Genomic DNA, 18,684 nt, shown 5'->3' on the forward strand with positions numbered 1-18,684 from the left:
GGAGTTATTATACTATATTAAACAGCTAGAAATAACAATAAATGTGCTTTATTACAGAACCCTGAATAATATGTCGAATGTACACCATATAACAACACTAGACATATCATACAGGGTGGCACAGTAGCACAGTGTTTAGCACTGTGCTTCTCAGCGCCAGGGTCCCAGGTTCGATTCCCAGCTTGGGTCACTGTCTGTGTGGAGTCTGCACTTTCTCGCCATGTCTGTGTGGGTTTCCTCCGGGTGCTCCGGATTCCTCTCACCAGTCCCGAAAGACGTGCTTGTTGGGTGAATTGGACATTCTGAATTCTCCTTCAGTGTACCCGAACAGGCACCGAACTGTGGCGACTAGGGGCTTTCCACAGTAACTTACAGTGATAATGTAAGCCTACTTGTGACAATAATAAAGATTATTATTATGATTATTATCTCTGTCCAATATTAATTTACTGTCACCTTAAATGTCAGCCATCTCCTGGGGAAACCAGCACTTTAATTGTGAACATGAGGAAAGAGACTATCATTTTGGACAGACAAATAAATGCGTCAAGCTGAAGGAGCAAAGGACGAGAGAGAGAGAGAGGCCTGGGCCAAGCTTTCCAGAGTCTGCACCCTCCCTGGATTCACTTCGTTTCCCTTCAGTTGCTGCAAGTGACCAATTGAAGGTGAGAATGAGAAAAGAAATGGAAAGAGAGAGAAAAGAAAGTGTTTTACTCAGATGTTGGAGACAGGAGGAGGTTTCAGTCTACGTGAAGCTCTTTCCATTGGTCAACACCAATTGCTGGACGGTCAGGTGGTGGGCACTCCCTCGCACATGCTCAGTTCCCCCTCTCTCTTGGACATGCGCAGTCGCTTGCCCCGGCGGGGGAAGGGTGGTGGGCGAGAGTCTTCTCGCCCTGGCCGGAGACGTCAGCTGGTTGCCTGGAAACGTTGTCTCGAGGAGGCACAACAATGAGTGGGGACCCAGCGGGGCTCCCGCGCCGAGCCTGCGCACTGCAATGCAGAGACATCATCGCAGAGCAGAATGATTCCTATTGGCTGATTCAGGCTCTCACACAATGAAAGGTTCTGGTTTCCCCAGCAGGTGGCTGACGTTTAAGGAGACAATAAATTAATATCGGCCAGGAAGCAGTGAGCAGGGATCTGTCAATCAGCCTGAATCAGCACCTTCAGGAGAATTGGGAGGGTGAATATTAGATACAGCAGAGTGAGAATGGAGGGAGAGTGTATGGGATGGAGATTTACACCTTTTGGGGAATAAGAGAGGAAAGAATGTTCCAGAGAAACTAGAATTGTCTGTTCTGAATTTCTATCCTGTTCTGACAGTGATGTCTTTTGTAAATTGTTTTTCCAGGATATTAGAAGAAGAGGAATTACAGACAGAAATCTCAAATGTCACGTAATCACACCATTCACAGCGGGGAGGGACTGTACACGTGTTCTGTGTGTCGGTAAGGTTTCGATTGTCCAACCTGGAGTGACAGAAGGAGACGCAAAACATGGAAAAACCATGGAAATGTGGGGATTGTGGGAAGAGATTCAGTACCCGATCTAAGCTGGAGTGTCATCAACGCGTTCACACTGGGGAGAGGCCGTTCAGCTGCTTTGTGTGTGGGAAGGAATTTGTTCAGTTATATGGCCTGAAAACACACCAGCGAATTCACACTGGGGAGAAACCGTTCACCTGCTCTCAGTGTGGGAAGGGATTTGGTGATCCCTCCAACCTGCAGACACACCAGCGAGTTCACACTGGGGAGAGGCCATTCGCCTGCTCTGTGTGTGAGAAGCGATTCGTTCAGTTATCCGGCCTGAAGAAACACCAGCGAATTCACACTGGGGAGAAACCGTTCACCTGCTCTCAGTGTGGGAAGGGATTCGGTGATTCCTGCAACCTGCAGACACACCAGCGAGTTCACACTGGGGAGAGGCCATTCGCCTGCTCTGTGTGTGAGAAGCGATTCGTTCAGTTATCCGGCCTGAAGAAACACCAGCGAATTCACACTGGGGAGAAACCGTTCACCTGCTCTCAGTGTGGGAAGGGATTCGGTAATTCCTACAACCTGCAGATACACCAGCGAGTTCACACTGGGGAGAGGCCATTCACCTGCTCTCAGTGTGAAAAGAGATTCACTCAGTTATCCAACCTGCGGACACACCAGCAAGTTCACACTGGGGAAAGGCCGTTCACCTGCTCTCAGTGTGGGAAGGGATTCAGAGATTCAGTCACACTGCGGACACACCAGCGAGTTCACACTGGGGAGAAGCCGTTCACTTGCTCTCAGTGTGGGAAGGGATTCACTGAGTTATCCAGCCTGAAGAAACACCAGCGAGTTCACACTGGGGAGAAACCGTTCACCTGCTCCCAGTGTGGGAAGGGATTCAGTTTTTCCTCCAATCTGCGGATACACCAGCGAGTTCACACTGGGGAAAGGCCGTTCACCTGCTCTCAGTGTGGGAAGGGATTCGCTGTGTTATCCAGCCTGCAGTCACACCAGCGTGTTCACACTGGGGAGAAACCGTTCACCTGCTCTCAGTGTGGGAAGGGATTCAGTCATTCCTCCAGCCTGCAGACACACCAGCGAATTCACACTGGGGAGAAGCCGTTCACCTGCTCTCAGTGTGAGAATAGATTCACTCAGTTATCCAACCTGCAGACACACCAGCGAGTTCACACTGGGGAAAGGCCGTTCAGCTGCTCTCAGTGTGGGAAGGGATTCAGTGAATCAATCAAACTGCAGAGACACCAGCGGGCTCACACTGGGGAGAAGCCATTCATCTGCTCCATGTGTGGAAAAGGATTCAGTTACTCATCCAACCTGCAGAGACACCAGCAAGTTCACTTTTGGAAGAGGCCGTTCACCTGCTCTGTGTGTGGGAAGGAATTCTCTGTTTCTTGGCGCTTACTCAGACACGAACAACTTCACAAGTGATTCCAGGGGTTGGATTGTGTTGCTGTTACCGTTTCTGCTTCAGTTACATCCAGGACGGCATTTTGCTCATTCTGACAGTTGGTGTTGGAGGGAATTAAAGTTGAGTCCTGGAGATTGTGGTGAACTTTAAGGAAAGGTCTTTGTTTCACATGTATGTGGAGATACAAAGGCTTGGGCCTGAATGCTGCAGATCCCAACGAGTCTGTGCCTCTCCCCCATTGTACATTGTACTGTCCGATGTCGTATTGATATGTTACTTGTTTTTACTGACTACAGATAGTTGGACATATGCAAAACTTAATATTAACATTGATTTGTTTTATTGAATACTGGATGGTTCGTATAATCACATTAGCTACAGAAATGGTTATAAACAGACCTGATAATTGCATCTCCGGACAATTTCTGGCCCCTATTTAGCATTTCAAAGGGTTGTTCTAACTGTGATGTGGTGTTAACAGCCTCCCATCTATGTTCATCCGGAGATAACCATCTTTATGGATGTCTGAGCAGTCTGTCTGTCTCCGTGCAGTTTCCCTGATTGTTTTGCTAATTCAAATGGGTTTATCAGACTTTTGGCATTGTGGGTGTAGATGGCCTGTGTTGATTGCTGCCTGCCAGGATGTCTGAATTAACCCGTCCCTATTTTCTAGTGAGGTATGACTTGCCTTTGTGCGCTTGTACATTTATCCCGTGATTAAACGGAGATGTGAATGGACATGTGAATAAATATATATATAGAAAAACATGGGCCCCGATATTTTCCCACAACAGGCCCCCCTGGATGAAAAATAGACCCAAGATCGCCATGAACCGATATCTGTTGTGGTGCACCCCACTTGTGAAATAAACTATACCTTGTGGATATCGTTGCCTATCCTCATGGAAGCTCTCCTTCCTCGATCATAGTTGAGGACACGGTGCTGGATCCTTAAGGTGGCCTGGCCTCCAGATCAGGAAAGTGTCCTAAACCACTCGCTGTGAGTAACAGCCATTAACCTTTTCCCTTCCCGCTGTCATGTGCGAGTACCTTTAAGAAATGAATGTTTATCAAATAGCTGTAGCCAATGGAGCTCACCCATAGTGATGGTACCTGAACCAGACGGTACCCAACGGTTGTGTGTGGACTATAGAAATGTTAATGTGGTTAGAAGAACGGACTCTTATCCTATCCCATGTTTGGAGGATTGCAATGAGAAAGTGGGACAATCAGCTTTTATTTCCAAACTGGATTTACTTAAAGGTTACTGGCAGGTACCTTTATCTGAAAGGATGAAGGAGACTCCAGATGGTATATACCAAATCAAAGTTATGCCATTTAGCATGAAAAACGCCCCAGCCACATTTCAACGGTTAACTAACAAAGTCATTTATGATTACTCAATTGTGCGGTATACAGCGATGATCTGGTAATTTTCAGCCTGACATGCAAAGAACATTTGTAGCATCTGATGGAGTTACTCCATCGCCTTCAGGAGGCAGGTTTGGTGGTAAACCTAGCCAAAAGTGAATTTGGAAAAGCCCAAGTCACTTTCCTGGGCCATACAATCGGACAGGGCCCAATGATCCCATGGGATGTGAAAACAAAAGTTATTGGGGAGTTTCCAATACCCTCGACAAGAAGGGAAATAATGCGGTTTCTTGGCATGAGTGGATTCTACCGGAAATTTGTGCAAAATCTTCGCAGTGCGGTTGCTCCACTGATGGACTTGCTAAAGAAGCGTAGCAAATTTAAATGAACAGCGGAGTTTCAACAGGCATTTGACTGCCTGAAAGCTGTGATAACCAATGCTCCTGTGTTGGAGAATTACAAGGGGCTCTGTGATCAGATTGAACTAAATTATCTGACTTTAAAGAGAAATGCCGAGGCATAGAGAAATCGATGGATTGTGCAGAGACCTTCTTGTCCAGAGAGACTGTCAATCAAGAAGGATTCCAGTTGGAGGAAGAAGAACTGAAATGGACTATTTTATTATTAAATGTTTGTGTGTTTTGTTAAAAAAAAATGTATATTCATTGTCCATATTTCTAAAAGGAAAGTGAAAAGGTGAAAAATGAAACCATGTTGAAGTTGATGGTTTAGTTTTTTTTCTTGGGGGAGGTGTCATGTGCGAGTAAGAAATGGGTGTTTCTCGAATAGCTGTATTAGGTGTACCTTTATGAAATGGGTGTTTGTCAGATCGCTGCAGTGATGTCAGAGTGTGGGTGGAGCTGGGCTGTCTGTCTTACACTTTGTTTTTGAGCAGGCAGCTACAGTATATTTTAGTTTCGTTTTGAGAGCTGGATAGCCGCAGGAAAAGCAAACAGCTGAATCAGGATCTCTCTCTCTGCAATCTAAAGACTGTCTCCAGATCATTTGAGGATTTCAAAGTGATAACTGCACTCAGCAGTGAATTTAAATCTGATCTGTTTTAAAAAGGGTCTTTTGTCTTATGGATGTTGTAAGGAAAGATTAAGGGTTACTTATAGAGTACTGTATTCTTTGGGGGGAGTATTTTAGTTGATGGTTGCTAAGATGTTTATTGTCTGTGTTTAAAAATGTTAATGGGATTCATAGAATAAACATTGTTATTGTTTAAAAATATTCTTAGTTCTCTGTTGCACCACACCTGTAAAGTGGGCCCTAGTGCTCCCCATAACCACATTCTGTTAAAAGTTGTGGGTCAAGTGAACTCCATGATACACTTTGGTGTTCTCTAAACACTGATCCATAACACCGCTCCCTGAGGGCGACTAGTGGGATTTTCTGGAGGACGGTCTAAGGTTTTCTGCACTTACGCTGTAGGCAGCACATAACCGTTGCCCATACCAGCATTATGTCTGTACCGACAGTCATTCCTATTCGGATTACCTCCCACCCGTCTGTAAGTCGGTTGCCTGCTGCCCCGGGAACACATAATGTTGTGTTCCGGAGAGTCCCACCTGAATGATGGTCTGGATAGCTGAGCCCACCTGGATCTTTCCTTTCCTTATCTGATTTGTCGACTGCCCTGACATTCTCCTGAGCGAGCTCTGTTGCTCCGTGCATAGCCTATCGGACTGTGCTGCCTGGTGTCTTGTCCATGTAAAGTGAGTCATCCCACCAGGCCCCAAATAGGTAGCCTGATGTATGTCGGGGGAGGTGAAATTCCCTCAGTGTTAAAGAGTCTGTTACCTGCAGACAGAAGCTGTGGCTGCTACCACATAGGAGGCCTCCCGCGATTATCCCCACCTCCGGCTGTGTGGGACCGACCTGTATGGGCTTAAAAGCTTCTTTCAGTGGCATAACATTGACCGTAACGTTGCTGTGGATTGACAAGGGTTCGAGAGTCCGACAGGTACACACTATGTAATGTGCCGAATCGGAACAGCATTCTGCGGTGCTCATATGTGCCAGGTCATTATGATGTGCTCAGTATCGTCTAGATCCGGTCCAATAAACCCAACCCTCCTGCACGGTTCCCAATGACTCAAACCTAGAGCTGTCCTTAAAGGTTCCCTTGGATGGGTTTTCCTGGGGGACTGCTAGATTCAACTTTATCCCTCCCGCAGTGGGTCCACTGCCTGGCCTGGTAACCACCAGTTTGTTCCTGTCCCTGTGGTTGTGAAGGAGGTTTATTTTGTATAGGGGGGTGAATAAGTGCCGTGGGATTGTCCCGAACCTAAAGTCTTCTATGTCACCCCGGATAGTCAATTGAATCTCCTGCAAGAGTGTCACAGGCCCCTCCCTTTGCTTGTGCTTGAATGGTGTTAATTATACCCACAGATACCTTGTCCTGGACTCACAGAAGCTCTTCTCCCTGTAAATTTATGGAAGCCAGTGCGTCCCATATACCCCATATTGTAGCCCTTTTCCGACTTCCGCGGCTACCCAGGAGGCATAACTGTTTGTCTCCGCCAGCTGCACCGAGTTCAGGACCGAGTTTGCACAACCAAATAATCATCCGATGTCCCGCAAAGTGCTCCTTTCACCTCGCCTGCGTACCCTAGATTCTGGGGTTATTTTATTGTGGGACTGAAAACAGGCTGAGAAGATACACATAGGCCAGGAACAGAAACTGTCTCATGAAACCCTGGCTGGAATCGATACTGACCATCTGCAAAAGCACCCAAGTCAAGGCACAGACCTGTTACTGTTACATGGACTTTATGATTACCCATTCCAAGTCTATGAATATGTAACAAACTTCCAGACACAGGTGATTAGCTTTGCCGCAGGACGAAGAACAGGCAAAAGAAGCCATCAGACTCCATAATGAGCTGATGGCTGGTCAGACAAGGGGGGTTTCAGAGGACAATGGGTCTTGATTGAATCACCATGGATAAACAGGAATATCCTGTCTTTCCCATTACCAAGTTGGTGTCTGGCTAGAACAATGGCTGGTGGTGGGCGTATACCAATGACTCTATCCTAGCTCACCAGTATAAAGAAAGGATCGAACAGATCTTCAGCAATAACCTGGTTGTCCCCCAGGCACAATCATCACAAGAAGAAAGGACGCTGGGTTTGGAACCCAGAGAAGGCATCCAGATGGAGTGGCCGTAGCCTGCCACCTCCGTTACTAAGTGTGGGCAAAACCCAAAGCCCAGCTGTGAGACTGAGTCAGATTTTGTTGCGTTGTGAATAAAATTGCGCTAAACTGTGAACCTGTTTTCCTAGAATGATAGAATTTACAGTGCAGAAGGAGGCCATTCGGCCCATCGAGTCTGCGCCAGCCTTGCCCTTGGTAAGAGCATCCCACCCAAGCCCACACTATCTCTGTAACCCAGTAACCCCACCTAACCTTTTTGGACCCTAAGGGCAATTTATCATGGCCAATCCACCTAACCTACACATCTTTGGATTGTGGGAGGAAACCGGAGCACCCGGAGGAAACCCACGCAGACACGGGGAGAATGTGCAGACTCCGTACAGACAGTGACCCAAGCCGGGAATCAAACCTGGGACCCTGGAGCTGTGAAGCAACTGTGCTAACCACTGTGCTACCCTGTTTTGTCCTTTTTTCATCTCGCAAATAAGGGAATCTGGGTAAAACTTTTGATGTCGTAAACTGGTCGAACGCACCAGAGATTTTAAAGGTATAACATTTTGGCACCTCAGACGTTCCTTCGATAATTGATATATTGCTCCAAAGTCGAACCTTCAACCTAGTATTCTCCAACAATCTGTCTGAGCCTGAATTAAGAGGGCAGATTGCCCCACGTAACGGCCAGTCTTCAGTGAGTGAAGGACTAATACAGATTTTGACAGGTAAAATTGGGCTATAACCGGGTGTCTGTAATACGTGGTGAACAAACTACCTATTTAGATCTAGGATAGTCAAGGGAGTTGGGTAAAACCTCTGGGGGGGAATTTAGTGAAAGCCGGACCCCTAAACCCAGAGGATTCCTACACGCCTGTGAGAAATGCCAGGGAGAGGGGGAGAATAAGGAGAGAGAGAAATGACAGAGCGTCCAGAGTGAGAAATGACCCAAGTGGGTACTACAGTAAATTAGAAAGGGTCTGGGAGCCAAAGTTAATGAGTAGAGTACAGACCCTGAAGCTTAAAAAGTGCAGCAACAGTTGCATCAGCGCTTCTCTCACCAGGTGGTGGCTGGTTTACCCACCTCCTCCTGTACTGTTTGGTAGCGTTAACCGTCCTGTAGTCAGTAATTTGTTAGTATTGACGTGAATCCACTGTGCTCTCCATATCGTACTGATGAGTAGTGAATGGAGAAATAGCAAACGGGACCGGGATCCTTAAAATCCACGGAAGAAGGAAAGGATATTCAAACCACCTTTTGGAAAGTGGCCAGTGACAAAAGGCTCCTCGAGGGATCCATTGTGTCAAAGGGGGGAGAGGGATATGAATTCTGGAAGACGTTAATGTGGAAATATTAGTTTTCGAAGAAGTCCTTTGGAAATATTGAATTTTTGAAAAAGTCAGTGAAATGTAAGTTTTCAAAGAAGTCAGTATGGAAACAGAGTTTTAGAAAAGGTCAGTGTGAATATTTGTGCTGTGGATAGTCTGGGATTATCCTCAAACAAAAATCAGAGACTAGTGAGTCTTGGGATTTGAGGTTTTAGACGTCAGTGTGAAAGTCGGTGCCCTGGGAGCACCTTAATGTTAGAAGTTAGGAAAAAGAGGTTAGCATTTCCAGTCTGGTGAGTTTCCAGTCTCCTTCCAAAGGGATATGATGGGAGCTTTTGGGGATCAAGCAATAGATAAAGATGACAGATATATATTGGGGAGATATGTCTTTTGCTTTTCAACAAAAAAGCTAAATTATCAATTTGGAAAGGGTTCAAATTATATTCTGAATGTATATCTGAAAAAATTGTGTAATGGTTAGTTTTATTCAATATAAGGTTAAAAGTTAGTTGACAGACTTTAATCAACTCGTTCAGAGTTGGCAGTGGGGATAAAGAGAACTTGGGCGGGATTCTCTGGGGGTCAGCGGGGCAGACAGAAACGGCGCAGTGGAGTGGCGGAAACCACTCCGGCATTGGGCCGCCCCAAAGGTGCGGAATCCTCCACACCTAGGATGGCACCGGAGTGGTTTGCGCCCCGCCGGCCGGTGTGGAAGGCCTTTGGAAGGGACTCCGCTGCCCGACGTGGGTCCGCACATATGCGGGAACGTCAGCGTCTGCTGACGTCATCCTCGCGCATGCGCAGGGGTTTCACCTTCGCACCGGCCATTGCGGAGGCATACATGGCCAACACATAGGAACCGCGCAACCTCAAACAAACCATTGTTTGCAGCAAATCACCCAGCCTTCAGAACAGCGACCACAACACCACACAACCCTGCTAGGGCAATCTCTGCAAGACATGCCAGATCATCGACTTGGATACCACCATTACACGTGGAAACACCACCCACCAGGTACGCGGCACATACTCGTGCGTCTCGACCAATGTAGTCTACCTCATACGCTGCAGGAAAGGATGCCCCGAAGCGTGGTACATTTTTTTACAATGAAGGGGCAAATTAGCGTGGCCAATCCACCTACCCTGCACATCTTTGGGTTGCAGGGGTGAGACCCACGCAGACACGGGGAGAAAGTGCAAACTCCACACAGTTACCCGGGACCGGGGTCGAACCTGGGTCTTCAGCGCCATAGGCAGCCATGCGAACCACTGGAGACCATGCAGACACTGCGACAACGAATGAACGGGCACCGTGCGACAATCACCAGGCAGGAATGTTCCCTTCCAGTCGGGGAACACTTCAACAGTCAAGGGCATTCAGCCTCTGATCTCCGGGTAAGCGTTCTTCAAGGCAGCCTTCAGGACACGCGACAACGCAGAATTGCCGAGCAAAAACTTATAGCTAAGTTCCGCACGCATGAGTGCGGCCTCAACCGGGATCTTGGATTCATGTCGCATTACATCCACTCCCCACCATCTGGACTTGCAAAATTCCACCAACTGTTCTGGCTTGAGACAATTCACACCTCTTTAACCTGTGATTATCCCTCTCTCTGGATCTGTAATGATTTGATTACCTGCAAATTCTCGCATTCCAAGCATTGTCCGGCATCGCTGACTTTGTCTATATAAATGTTTCTGGATCATACCTCTCCAGTCACCTGAAGAAGGAGCTGCGCTCCGAAAGCTCATGTTTGAAGCAAACCTGTTGGACTTTAACCTGGTGTCACAACAGTGGCAATGCAGATCTAAAGGCTTTGCCTTTTGTGGAAATGGTTAACTCACTGTTGCCCTTTGAATTAAAGTTTGTGAAGCGTTACACTTACCTTCTACACAAATAGCATTGTCTATATAATTGCTCTTGAGATCTAATTGATTAAATAACAATTAAGTAGAGCAGCAAGCTGGCCCAGTGGTTCGCACGGCTGCCTATGGCGCTGAAGACCCAGGTTCGACCCCGGTCCCGGGTCACTGTGTGGAGTTTGCACTTTCTCCCTGTTTCTGCATGGTCTCACCCCTGCAACCCAAAGATGTGCAGGGTAGGTTGATTGGCCACGCTAAATTGCCCCTTCATTGAAAAAAAAAATGATTGGCTGCACTAAATTTATTTTAAAATAGAATTAAGTGAAAATAGTAACTAATATGGAAAGGATAATAAATAAATTCTAAATTGACAAAAAAAGGGCAATAGGAGTTAGTCTGTATGGGTTGCTGAGCATCAAAACCCTTTCACTGTTTGAAAGGAGGTAAATTAAACATTCTCAGTTTACAATGTCACCATTTGAAACTAGGGTATTTTATAAGTAATATTCGTTTTGTGTGCATTATCAATACTGAGTAAATATTAACTCAGGTAATGAGTGTGTGAATATGTAAAATCGGTTGTTTTAATCCTGGGTATTTAACTACAAATTGTTTAGCAATTAATGACCGATGGGCAGCACGGTGGCGCAGTGAGTAACACTGCAGCCTCACGGAGCCGAGGTCCCAAGTTCGATCCTGGCTCTGGGTCACTGTCCGTGTGGAGTTTGCATATTCTCCCCGTGTTTGCGTGGGTTTCACCCCCACAACCCAAAGATGTGCAGGGTAGGTGGATTGGCCACGCTAAATTGTTCCTTAATTGGAAAAATGAATTGGGTACTCTAAATTTATTTTAAAAAGAAATGAATGACCTTCTGTACAAGGATAAGAGCTGTTATGTGAGCATGAGTGAGGTGATCTACAGGTAGGGAGATAATGTTAAATCTGGGGAGTGTCAATGAAGCTGCAACAAATGGTGGGATTCTTCAATCACTTAATCACCTGGGGTTAGGAAATTGGAGTCAAAACTTTAAAGGAAATAACTTGGTGGGACCATATTTGGAATTGGGGTTTACAGTGGGAATTCATCCTTGGATACACGTCAGGTTGCATTTTGTTATTGTTGCTATTCTCATTACCATATATCAAGCTTTTACAATGATATGTTAAAAGATGGACAAAAGGCAAATGGAAGTTTGATTAAATGTGGCATTGCGAAATGAGACTTGGAAATTGGGTTTTAAATATGTAATTGAATAAGCTTTGAATATCAGAACATACAGTGTAGAAGGAGGCCATTCGGCCCGTCGAGTCTGCACTTCCACCCTAACCCACAACCCAACAACTACTCCTAACCTTTTGTTCTGGTCACTAAGGGCAATTTATCACCGCCAATCCACCTAACCTGCACCTAACTAACCTTTGGACTGTGGAAGGAAACCGGAGCACCCGGAGGAAACCCACGCAGACACGGGGAGAACGTGCTGACTCTGCACAGACAGTGACCCAGCAGGGAATCGAACCTGGGACCCTGGCGCTGTGAAGCCACATTGCTATCCACTTGTGCTACCATGCTGAATATTGTAAGGAAAGTATGAATCTCTGGTTCACTCTGGGATTTAGGATTGCCCAAACTAATGATCCCATGCATTTATGGGATCACAGGGGGAAATGTGGTACTGAAAACAGGTTGAGAAGATACACATAGGCCAGGAACAGAAACTGTCTCATGAGACCCTGGCTGGAATGGACACTGACTATCTGCAAAAGCACCCAAGTCAAGGCAAAGACCTGTTATTATTACATGGACTTTATGATTACCCACTCCAAAGACTATGAATATGTAACAAACTTCCAGACACAGGTGATCAACTTTGCAGCAGGACGAAGAACAGACAAAAGAAGCCATCAGACTCCATAATGAGCTGATGGCTGGTCAGATAAGGGGAGCTTCGGAGGACAATGGGTCTTGATTGAATCACCATGGATAAACAGGAATATCCTGTCTTTCCCATTAATAAGATGGGGTCTGGCTAGAACAATGGCCGGTGGTGGGCGTATACCAATGACTCTATCCTAGCTCACCAGCACAAAGAAAAAAATATCGAACAGATCCTCAGCGAAAACCTTGGAACCCCCAGGCACAACCATCGCAAGAAAAAAGGACCCTGGGTTTGGAACCCAGAGAAGGCACCCAGATGGAGTGGCCGTAGCCTGCCAGCCTCCGTTACTAAGTGTGGGCAAAACCCAAAGCTCAGCTGTGAGTCTGAGTCAGATTTTGTTGAGTTGTGAATAACATTGCGCTAAACTGTGAACCTGTTTTCATAGAATCATAGAATTTACAGTGCAGAAGGAGGCCTTTCAGCCCATCGAGTCTGCGTCAGCCTGGCCATTGGAAAGAGCATCCTACCCAAGCCCACTCTATCTCCGTGACCCAGTAACCCCACCTAACCTTTTTGGCACCAAGGGCAATTTATCATGGCCAATCCACCTAACCTACACACCTTTGGACTGTGGGAATAAACAAAATTGTTTATTTTGTTGTTGTAAAACCAAAAAATACCTCAATAAAATGTTTATTAATTTTTTTTCAATGAGATAGATCGATTTTTGTAAATCAAAGCTATTAAGTAAGGTATATGGGCCAAAGGCAGGTATTATGGAGTTCGGTCACAGATAAGCCATAGCTCAGTGAATAGCGGTACAGGCTCCAGAGGCTGAATGGCCTGCTATGTTCCTAAAAGTTGTAAATCTCCATCCCACACACTCTCCCTCCATTCTCACCCTGCTGTATTTAATATTCACCGTCCCAATGTTCCTGAAGGTGCTGATTCAGGCTGTGTGACAGATCCATGCTCACTGCTTTATAATAATAATCTTTATTGTCACAAGTATGCTTACAGTAACATTGTAATGAGTTTACTGTCAAAAGCCCCGAGTCGCCACATTCCAGCGCCTGTTCGGGTACACAGAGAGAGAATTCAGAATGTCCAAATCACTGAGGGGCTGGTTTAGCACAGGGCTAAAAGGCTGGCTTGTAAAACAGAACAAGGCCAGCAGCGCGGGTTCAATTCCCGTATCAGCCTTTCCGAACAGGTGCTGGAATGTGGCGACGAGTGGCTTTTCACAGTAACCTCATTTGAAGCCTACTTGTGACAATAAGCGATTTTCATTTCATTTTTCATTTCACCTAACAGCAAGTCTTTTGGGATTTGTGGGAGGAAACTGGGAGGTGGGAGGTGACCCAAGCCGAGAATCGAACCTGGGACCCTGGAGCTGTGAAGCAACATCGCTAACCACTGTGCTACCATGTGCTTCATGACAAAATAGGAGCTGCATTTGGCCCATCAAGCCTGCTCAACCATTTGTTGAGATAATTGACCCCTCTACCTCAGCACCATTTTCCCAGGTTATAACCCGACAGGAGGCCAAGGGATCTGCAACCTCAGATTCCCATAGGCCTCACCCAAGTACAATCTACCTGGATGAGGCGGGCAGAGCTACCCTCTTAACCCAGGTGCCTTTGTGACATAAACACCTCGGCCCAAGGATGGGTCGGGGACAGGAGACCTTTCAGGCAACAACCGGGCAAGCACATTGGAACCATCCAGGGGTTCTGCCCAAAGGCCTGGTCCCACTGTCTGTGAGACGTCTGCACGTTCTCCCCATGTCAAGCTGAGGGAGCAAAGAATGTCAATGTCTTTCAGAGAGAGAGAACTGGGCCAACTTTTCCAGAGTCTGCACCCTCCCTAGATTCACTTCCTTTCCCTTCAGTTGCTGCAAGTGACCAATTGAAGGTGAGAATGAGAAAATAAATGGAAAGGGGGAGAAAAGAAAGTGTTTTAATCCCAGATGTTGGAGACAGGAAGAGGTTTCACTTTGTGTGAAGCTCAATTTTCATTCACACAATGCCCGCGCTCTGATTGGCTGGAGGACCAGAGTTCTTCCAATCCTCCAAGTCTTCCCATTGGTCAATACGTCAGCAGGGGGTGGGCGCTCCGCTGCACATGCGCAGCCCCGGGCCGGGGTCAAGAGAAGGTCACTGACTGGGTTGTTCCCCCGTCAGACTCGCAGCACCGACCGGCGGCACCGAGCAGTGAGTCCCGAGGCTCTCGGCAGCTTGACCAGGCCGCACGGAAAGAGCTGAAGCGGCTCCCTGTCGGAAGGGAAGCCGCGTCCCTCCCGCCAGACACCCGCAAATGTCAATATTTTTATTACTTTTGTTTTCACCATTTTTCAAACAATGAAAGCAGCAGAAAAACTGGCGGGAAATGGGCCCAGAGAACAAGAGATATTGCCGCAGAAATACAACAAGACATTGAGAATTCATTCAGAACAGGATCTCTGAGGGAGCAGAGCCTCCAGATCAAATGGCAGCAATTCAACAACCAGTCAACATGTTCACATAGTGAGTGGGGAAAGAGGGTCCGATTCTAGACAAACAGGAGGGTAACAATGCAGCTCACACACCCCAAAGTATTAGAACCAAAGAACAAAGAAAGGTACAGCACAGGAACAGGCCCTTCGGCCCTCCTAGCCTGTGCCGGCCATGCTGCCCGTCTAAACTAAAATCTTCCACACTTCCAGGGTCCGTATCCCTCTATTCCCATCCTATTCATGTATTTGTCAAGATGTCCCTTAAACGTCACTATCGTCCCTGCTTCCCCCACCTCCTCCGGAAGCGAGTTCCAGGCACCCACTACCCTCTGTAAAAAAAAAAACTTGCCTCGTACATCTCCTCTAAATCTTGTCCCTCGCACCTTAAACCTATGCCCAACTCATAGTCAGTAAGGCTACTCCACCCCCTCTGCCATATTCTCTGTCCCCCCTGTAAACTTTATAACCTGGATATTTAGGTCCCAGTCCTGACCGTCCTGCAGCCAAGTCTCTGTAATAGCGACGACATCATAATCTTCAACTTGCATTTACACCTGCAGCTCGTCTAGTTTATTCCTTACACTCCGTGCATTTGTCTATAGAACTCTTAAACGGGCTGCTCCCCCTGACCGCTCCCTCAGCACTGCTTGTTTGTTATTTGCTTGTTGTTATTTGCTTGTTTGTTACTTTTTACTTTTGCTTTAACCAGTATACTACTTGTAGTTTTGTCATTAGCTGCAGTTCCTGATGTTAGGTTCCTGATTACCTCCCTATTTATCCTTTCCACGTGGACACTAGTCCCAGATCTCTTTCCCGCACCACTCCTTTAGCCACATGTTTACTTCCCTAATTTTCGCATCCCTATGCGAATTTGCACATGGCTCAGGGAATAATCCAGAGATTATAACCCTTGGGGGCCTGTTGTTTAATTTTGTTCCTAGTTCCTGATATTCCCAAACAGGTCCTCTTTCCAAGTCTTGCTGATGTTTGTCCCAACGTGGATCCCAACAACTGGATCCTCCCCCCTCCCTCTCCAATATCCTTTCAAGCCGGTTAGAGATGATCCTCACCCTGGCACCGGGAATGCAACATACCCTGTGGGACTCTCGGTCCTGCTTCCAAAGGATGTTATCAGTTCCCCTAATTATAGAATCCCCGACAACTACCACTTCCTCCCCCCCGCTTGAATGATCTCCTGTACCAGAGTGCAGTGGTCAGCTAGCTCATCCTTCCTACAGTCACTGCTCCGATATCCTGCCCCTCCGAGTCTGCTCCCTGGAGACTCGGCTGCGAATCCCCGAGATAAGGTTTTTATACTTACTCCCCCGAAACTCCGTCCCTTCGAGTCTGCTCCCTGGAGACTCGGCCGTGAATCCCGAGGTACAGTTGTTATACTTACTGCTCCAATACTCCATCCCTCCCTGGAGACTAGGTATGGGGAATAGGAGACAAATATATTGGAGATGAGGTATTGGGGAATGAGAGAGGAACGAATGTTGTACAGAAACTAGAATTGTTTGTTCTGAATTTCTATCCTGTACTGAGTTGACTTTTTAAACTCCTTCTGCAGGATATTACAAGAGGAGGAATTACAGACAGAAATCTCAAATGTCGCATCTCGATCTGAAAGAGCCACTTGATTAGTTGGGATCTGAATATCATGACCTTTGAATCCAGAAGAGTTAATGTTTACCCGATCTCTTGGCACCAAAGCATTTAAACATCAGTGTGACTGGAAAATCACCGAGACACACACACCCGAGTGAGAGTGTTCCAGAGCACTGACTGTGGAAAGAGCTTTAACCAGTTACACAGCCTGAAAACACATCACACCATTAACAGCGGGGAGAGACCATACATGTGTTCTGTGTGTGGACGAGTCTTCAGCTGATTGTCCGACCTGGAGAGACACGAGGAGACCCAAAACATGGAGAAACCGTGGAAATGTGGAGACTGTGGGAAGGGATTCAGATCTCCATCACAGCTCGAAGCCCATCGGCGCATTCACACTGGGGAGAGGCCATTCACCTGCTCTCAGTGTGAGAAGGGATTCACCCAGTTATCCAACCTGCAGACACATCAGCGAGTTCACACTGGGGAGAGGCCGTTCACCTGCTCTCACTGTGGGAAAGAATTCACTCAGTTATCCAACTTACTGACACACCAACAGGTTCACACTGGGGCAAAGCCATTCACCTGCTCTGACTGTGGGAAGGGATTCATTCAGTTATCCAACCTGCAGACACACCAGCGAGTTCACACTGGGGAGAGGCCATTCACCTGCTCTCAGTGTGGGAAGGGATTCCCTCAATTATCCAACCTGCGGGCACACCAACAAGTTCACACTCGGGAGAGGCTGTTCACCTGCTCTCAGTGTGGGAAGGGATTTACTCAGTTATCTGGCCTGCGGAGACACCAGCGGGTTCACACCAGGGAGCGGCTGTTCATTTGTTCTCAGTGTGGGAAGGAATTCACTCAGTTAATCCACCTGCAGTCACATCAGCGAGTCCACACTGGGGAGAAGCCGTTCACCTGCCCTCAATGTGGGAAGGGATTCAATCAGTTATCCAACCTGAAATCACATCAGCGGGTTCACACTGGGGAGAGGCCGTTCACCTGCTCTCAGTGTGGGAAAGGATTCAGTCAATTGTCCAACATGCGGAAACATCAGCGAGGTCACACTGGGGAGAAGCCGTTCACCTGCTCTCAGTGTGGGAAAGGATTCAGTCAATTGTCCAACATGCGGAAACATCAGCGAGGTCACACTGGGGCAAAGCCGTTCACCTGCTCTCAGTGTGGGAAGGAATTCAATCAGTTAACCCACCTGAAATCACATCAGCGAGTTCATACTGGGGAGAGGCCGTTCACCTGCTCTCAGTGTGGGAAGGGATTCAGTCAATTGTCCAACCTGAAATCACATCAGCGAGTCCACACTGGGGAGAGGCCGTTCACCTGCTCTCAATGTGGGAAAGGATTCAGTCAATTGTCCAACCTGAAATCACATCAGCGGGTTCACACTGGGGTGAGACCATTCACCTGCTCCCAGTGTGGGAAGGGATTCAGTCAATTGTCCAACATGCGGAAACATCAGCAAGGTCACACTGGGGCGAAGCCGCTCACTTGCTCTCAGTGTGGGAAGGGATTCACTCAGTTATCCAACCTGCAGACACATCAGCGAGTTCACACTGGGGTGAGACCATTCACCTGCTCCCAGTGTGGGAAGGGATTCAGTCAATTGTCCAACATGCGGAAACATCAGCGAGGTCACACTGGGGCGAAGCCATTCACCTGCTCTCGATGTGGAAAGGGATTCACTGGGTTATCCAACCGGCAGAGACACCAGCGAGTTCACACTGAGTAGAGGACGTTCACCTGCTCTCAGTGTGGGAAGGGAATCCAAGATTCATTGGCGCCTGTGAGACACCAACACGTTCACAAATGATTATCGGGGTTTGATTCTGCAGTTATTGTTTCTGCTTTAATTACACCCAGGACGGCATTTTGTTCATTCTGACAGTTCATCAATGGGGATGGTTGGAGAGTTTTGTTCTACTGGACTGGTGATAAATGAGCAATACTGTACACAGTGCTCCAGATGTGGCCTCACCAATGTCCTGTATAACTGAAGCATAACCTCCCTACTTTTGTATTCAATTCCTCCACAATAAACAATAACATTCTATTAG

At 47.1% G+C, this 18,684-nt stretch overlaps 1 protein-coding gene across 1 annotated transcript; it reads left to right on the top strand.

Moving 5' to 3' along the window:
- The first annotated feature begins 708 nt into the window (after window positions 1-708).
- LOC119952146 (oocyte zinc finger protein XlCOF6-like) lies at window positions 709-18,684 on the top strand. The gene is made up of 3 exons (XM_038775736.1): window positions 709-1,186; window positions 1,355-2,767; window positions 17,018-18,684. Exons 2-3 carry the CDS (start codon window positions 1,500-1,502, stop codon window positions 18,357-18,359), a joined length of 2,610 nt encoding a protein of 869 aa, XP_038631664.1. The 5' UTR covers window positions 709-1,186; window positions 1,355-1,499; the 3' UTR covers window positions 18,360-18,684.

This window comes from Scyliorhinus canicula, chromosome 17 (assembly GCF_902713615.1).
Source record: "Scyliorhinus canicula chromosome 17, sScyCan1.1, whole genome shotgun sequence".
Classification (NCBI taxonomy): Eukaryota; Metazoa; Chordata; class Chondrichthyes; order Carcharhiniformes; family Scyliorhinidae; genus Scyliorhinus; species Scyliorhinus canicula.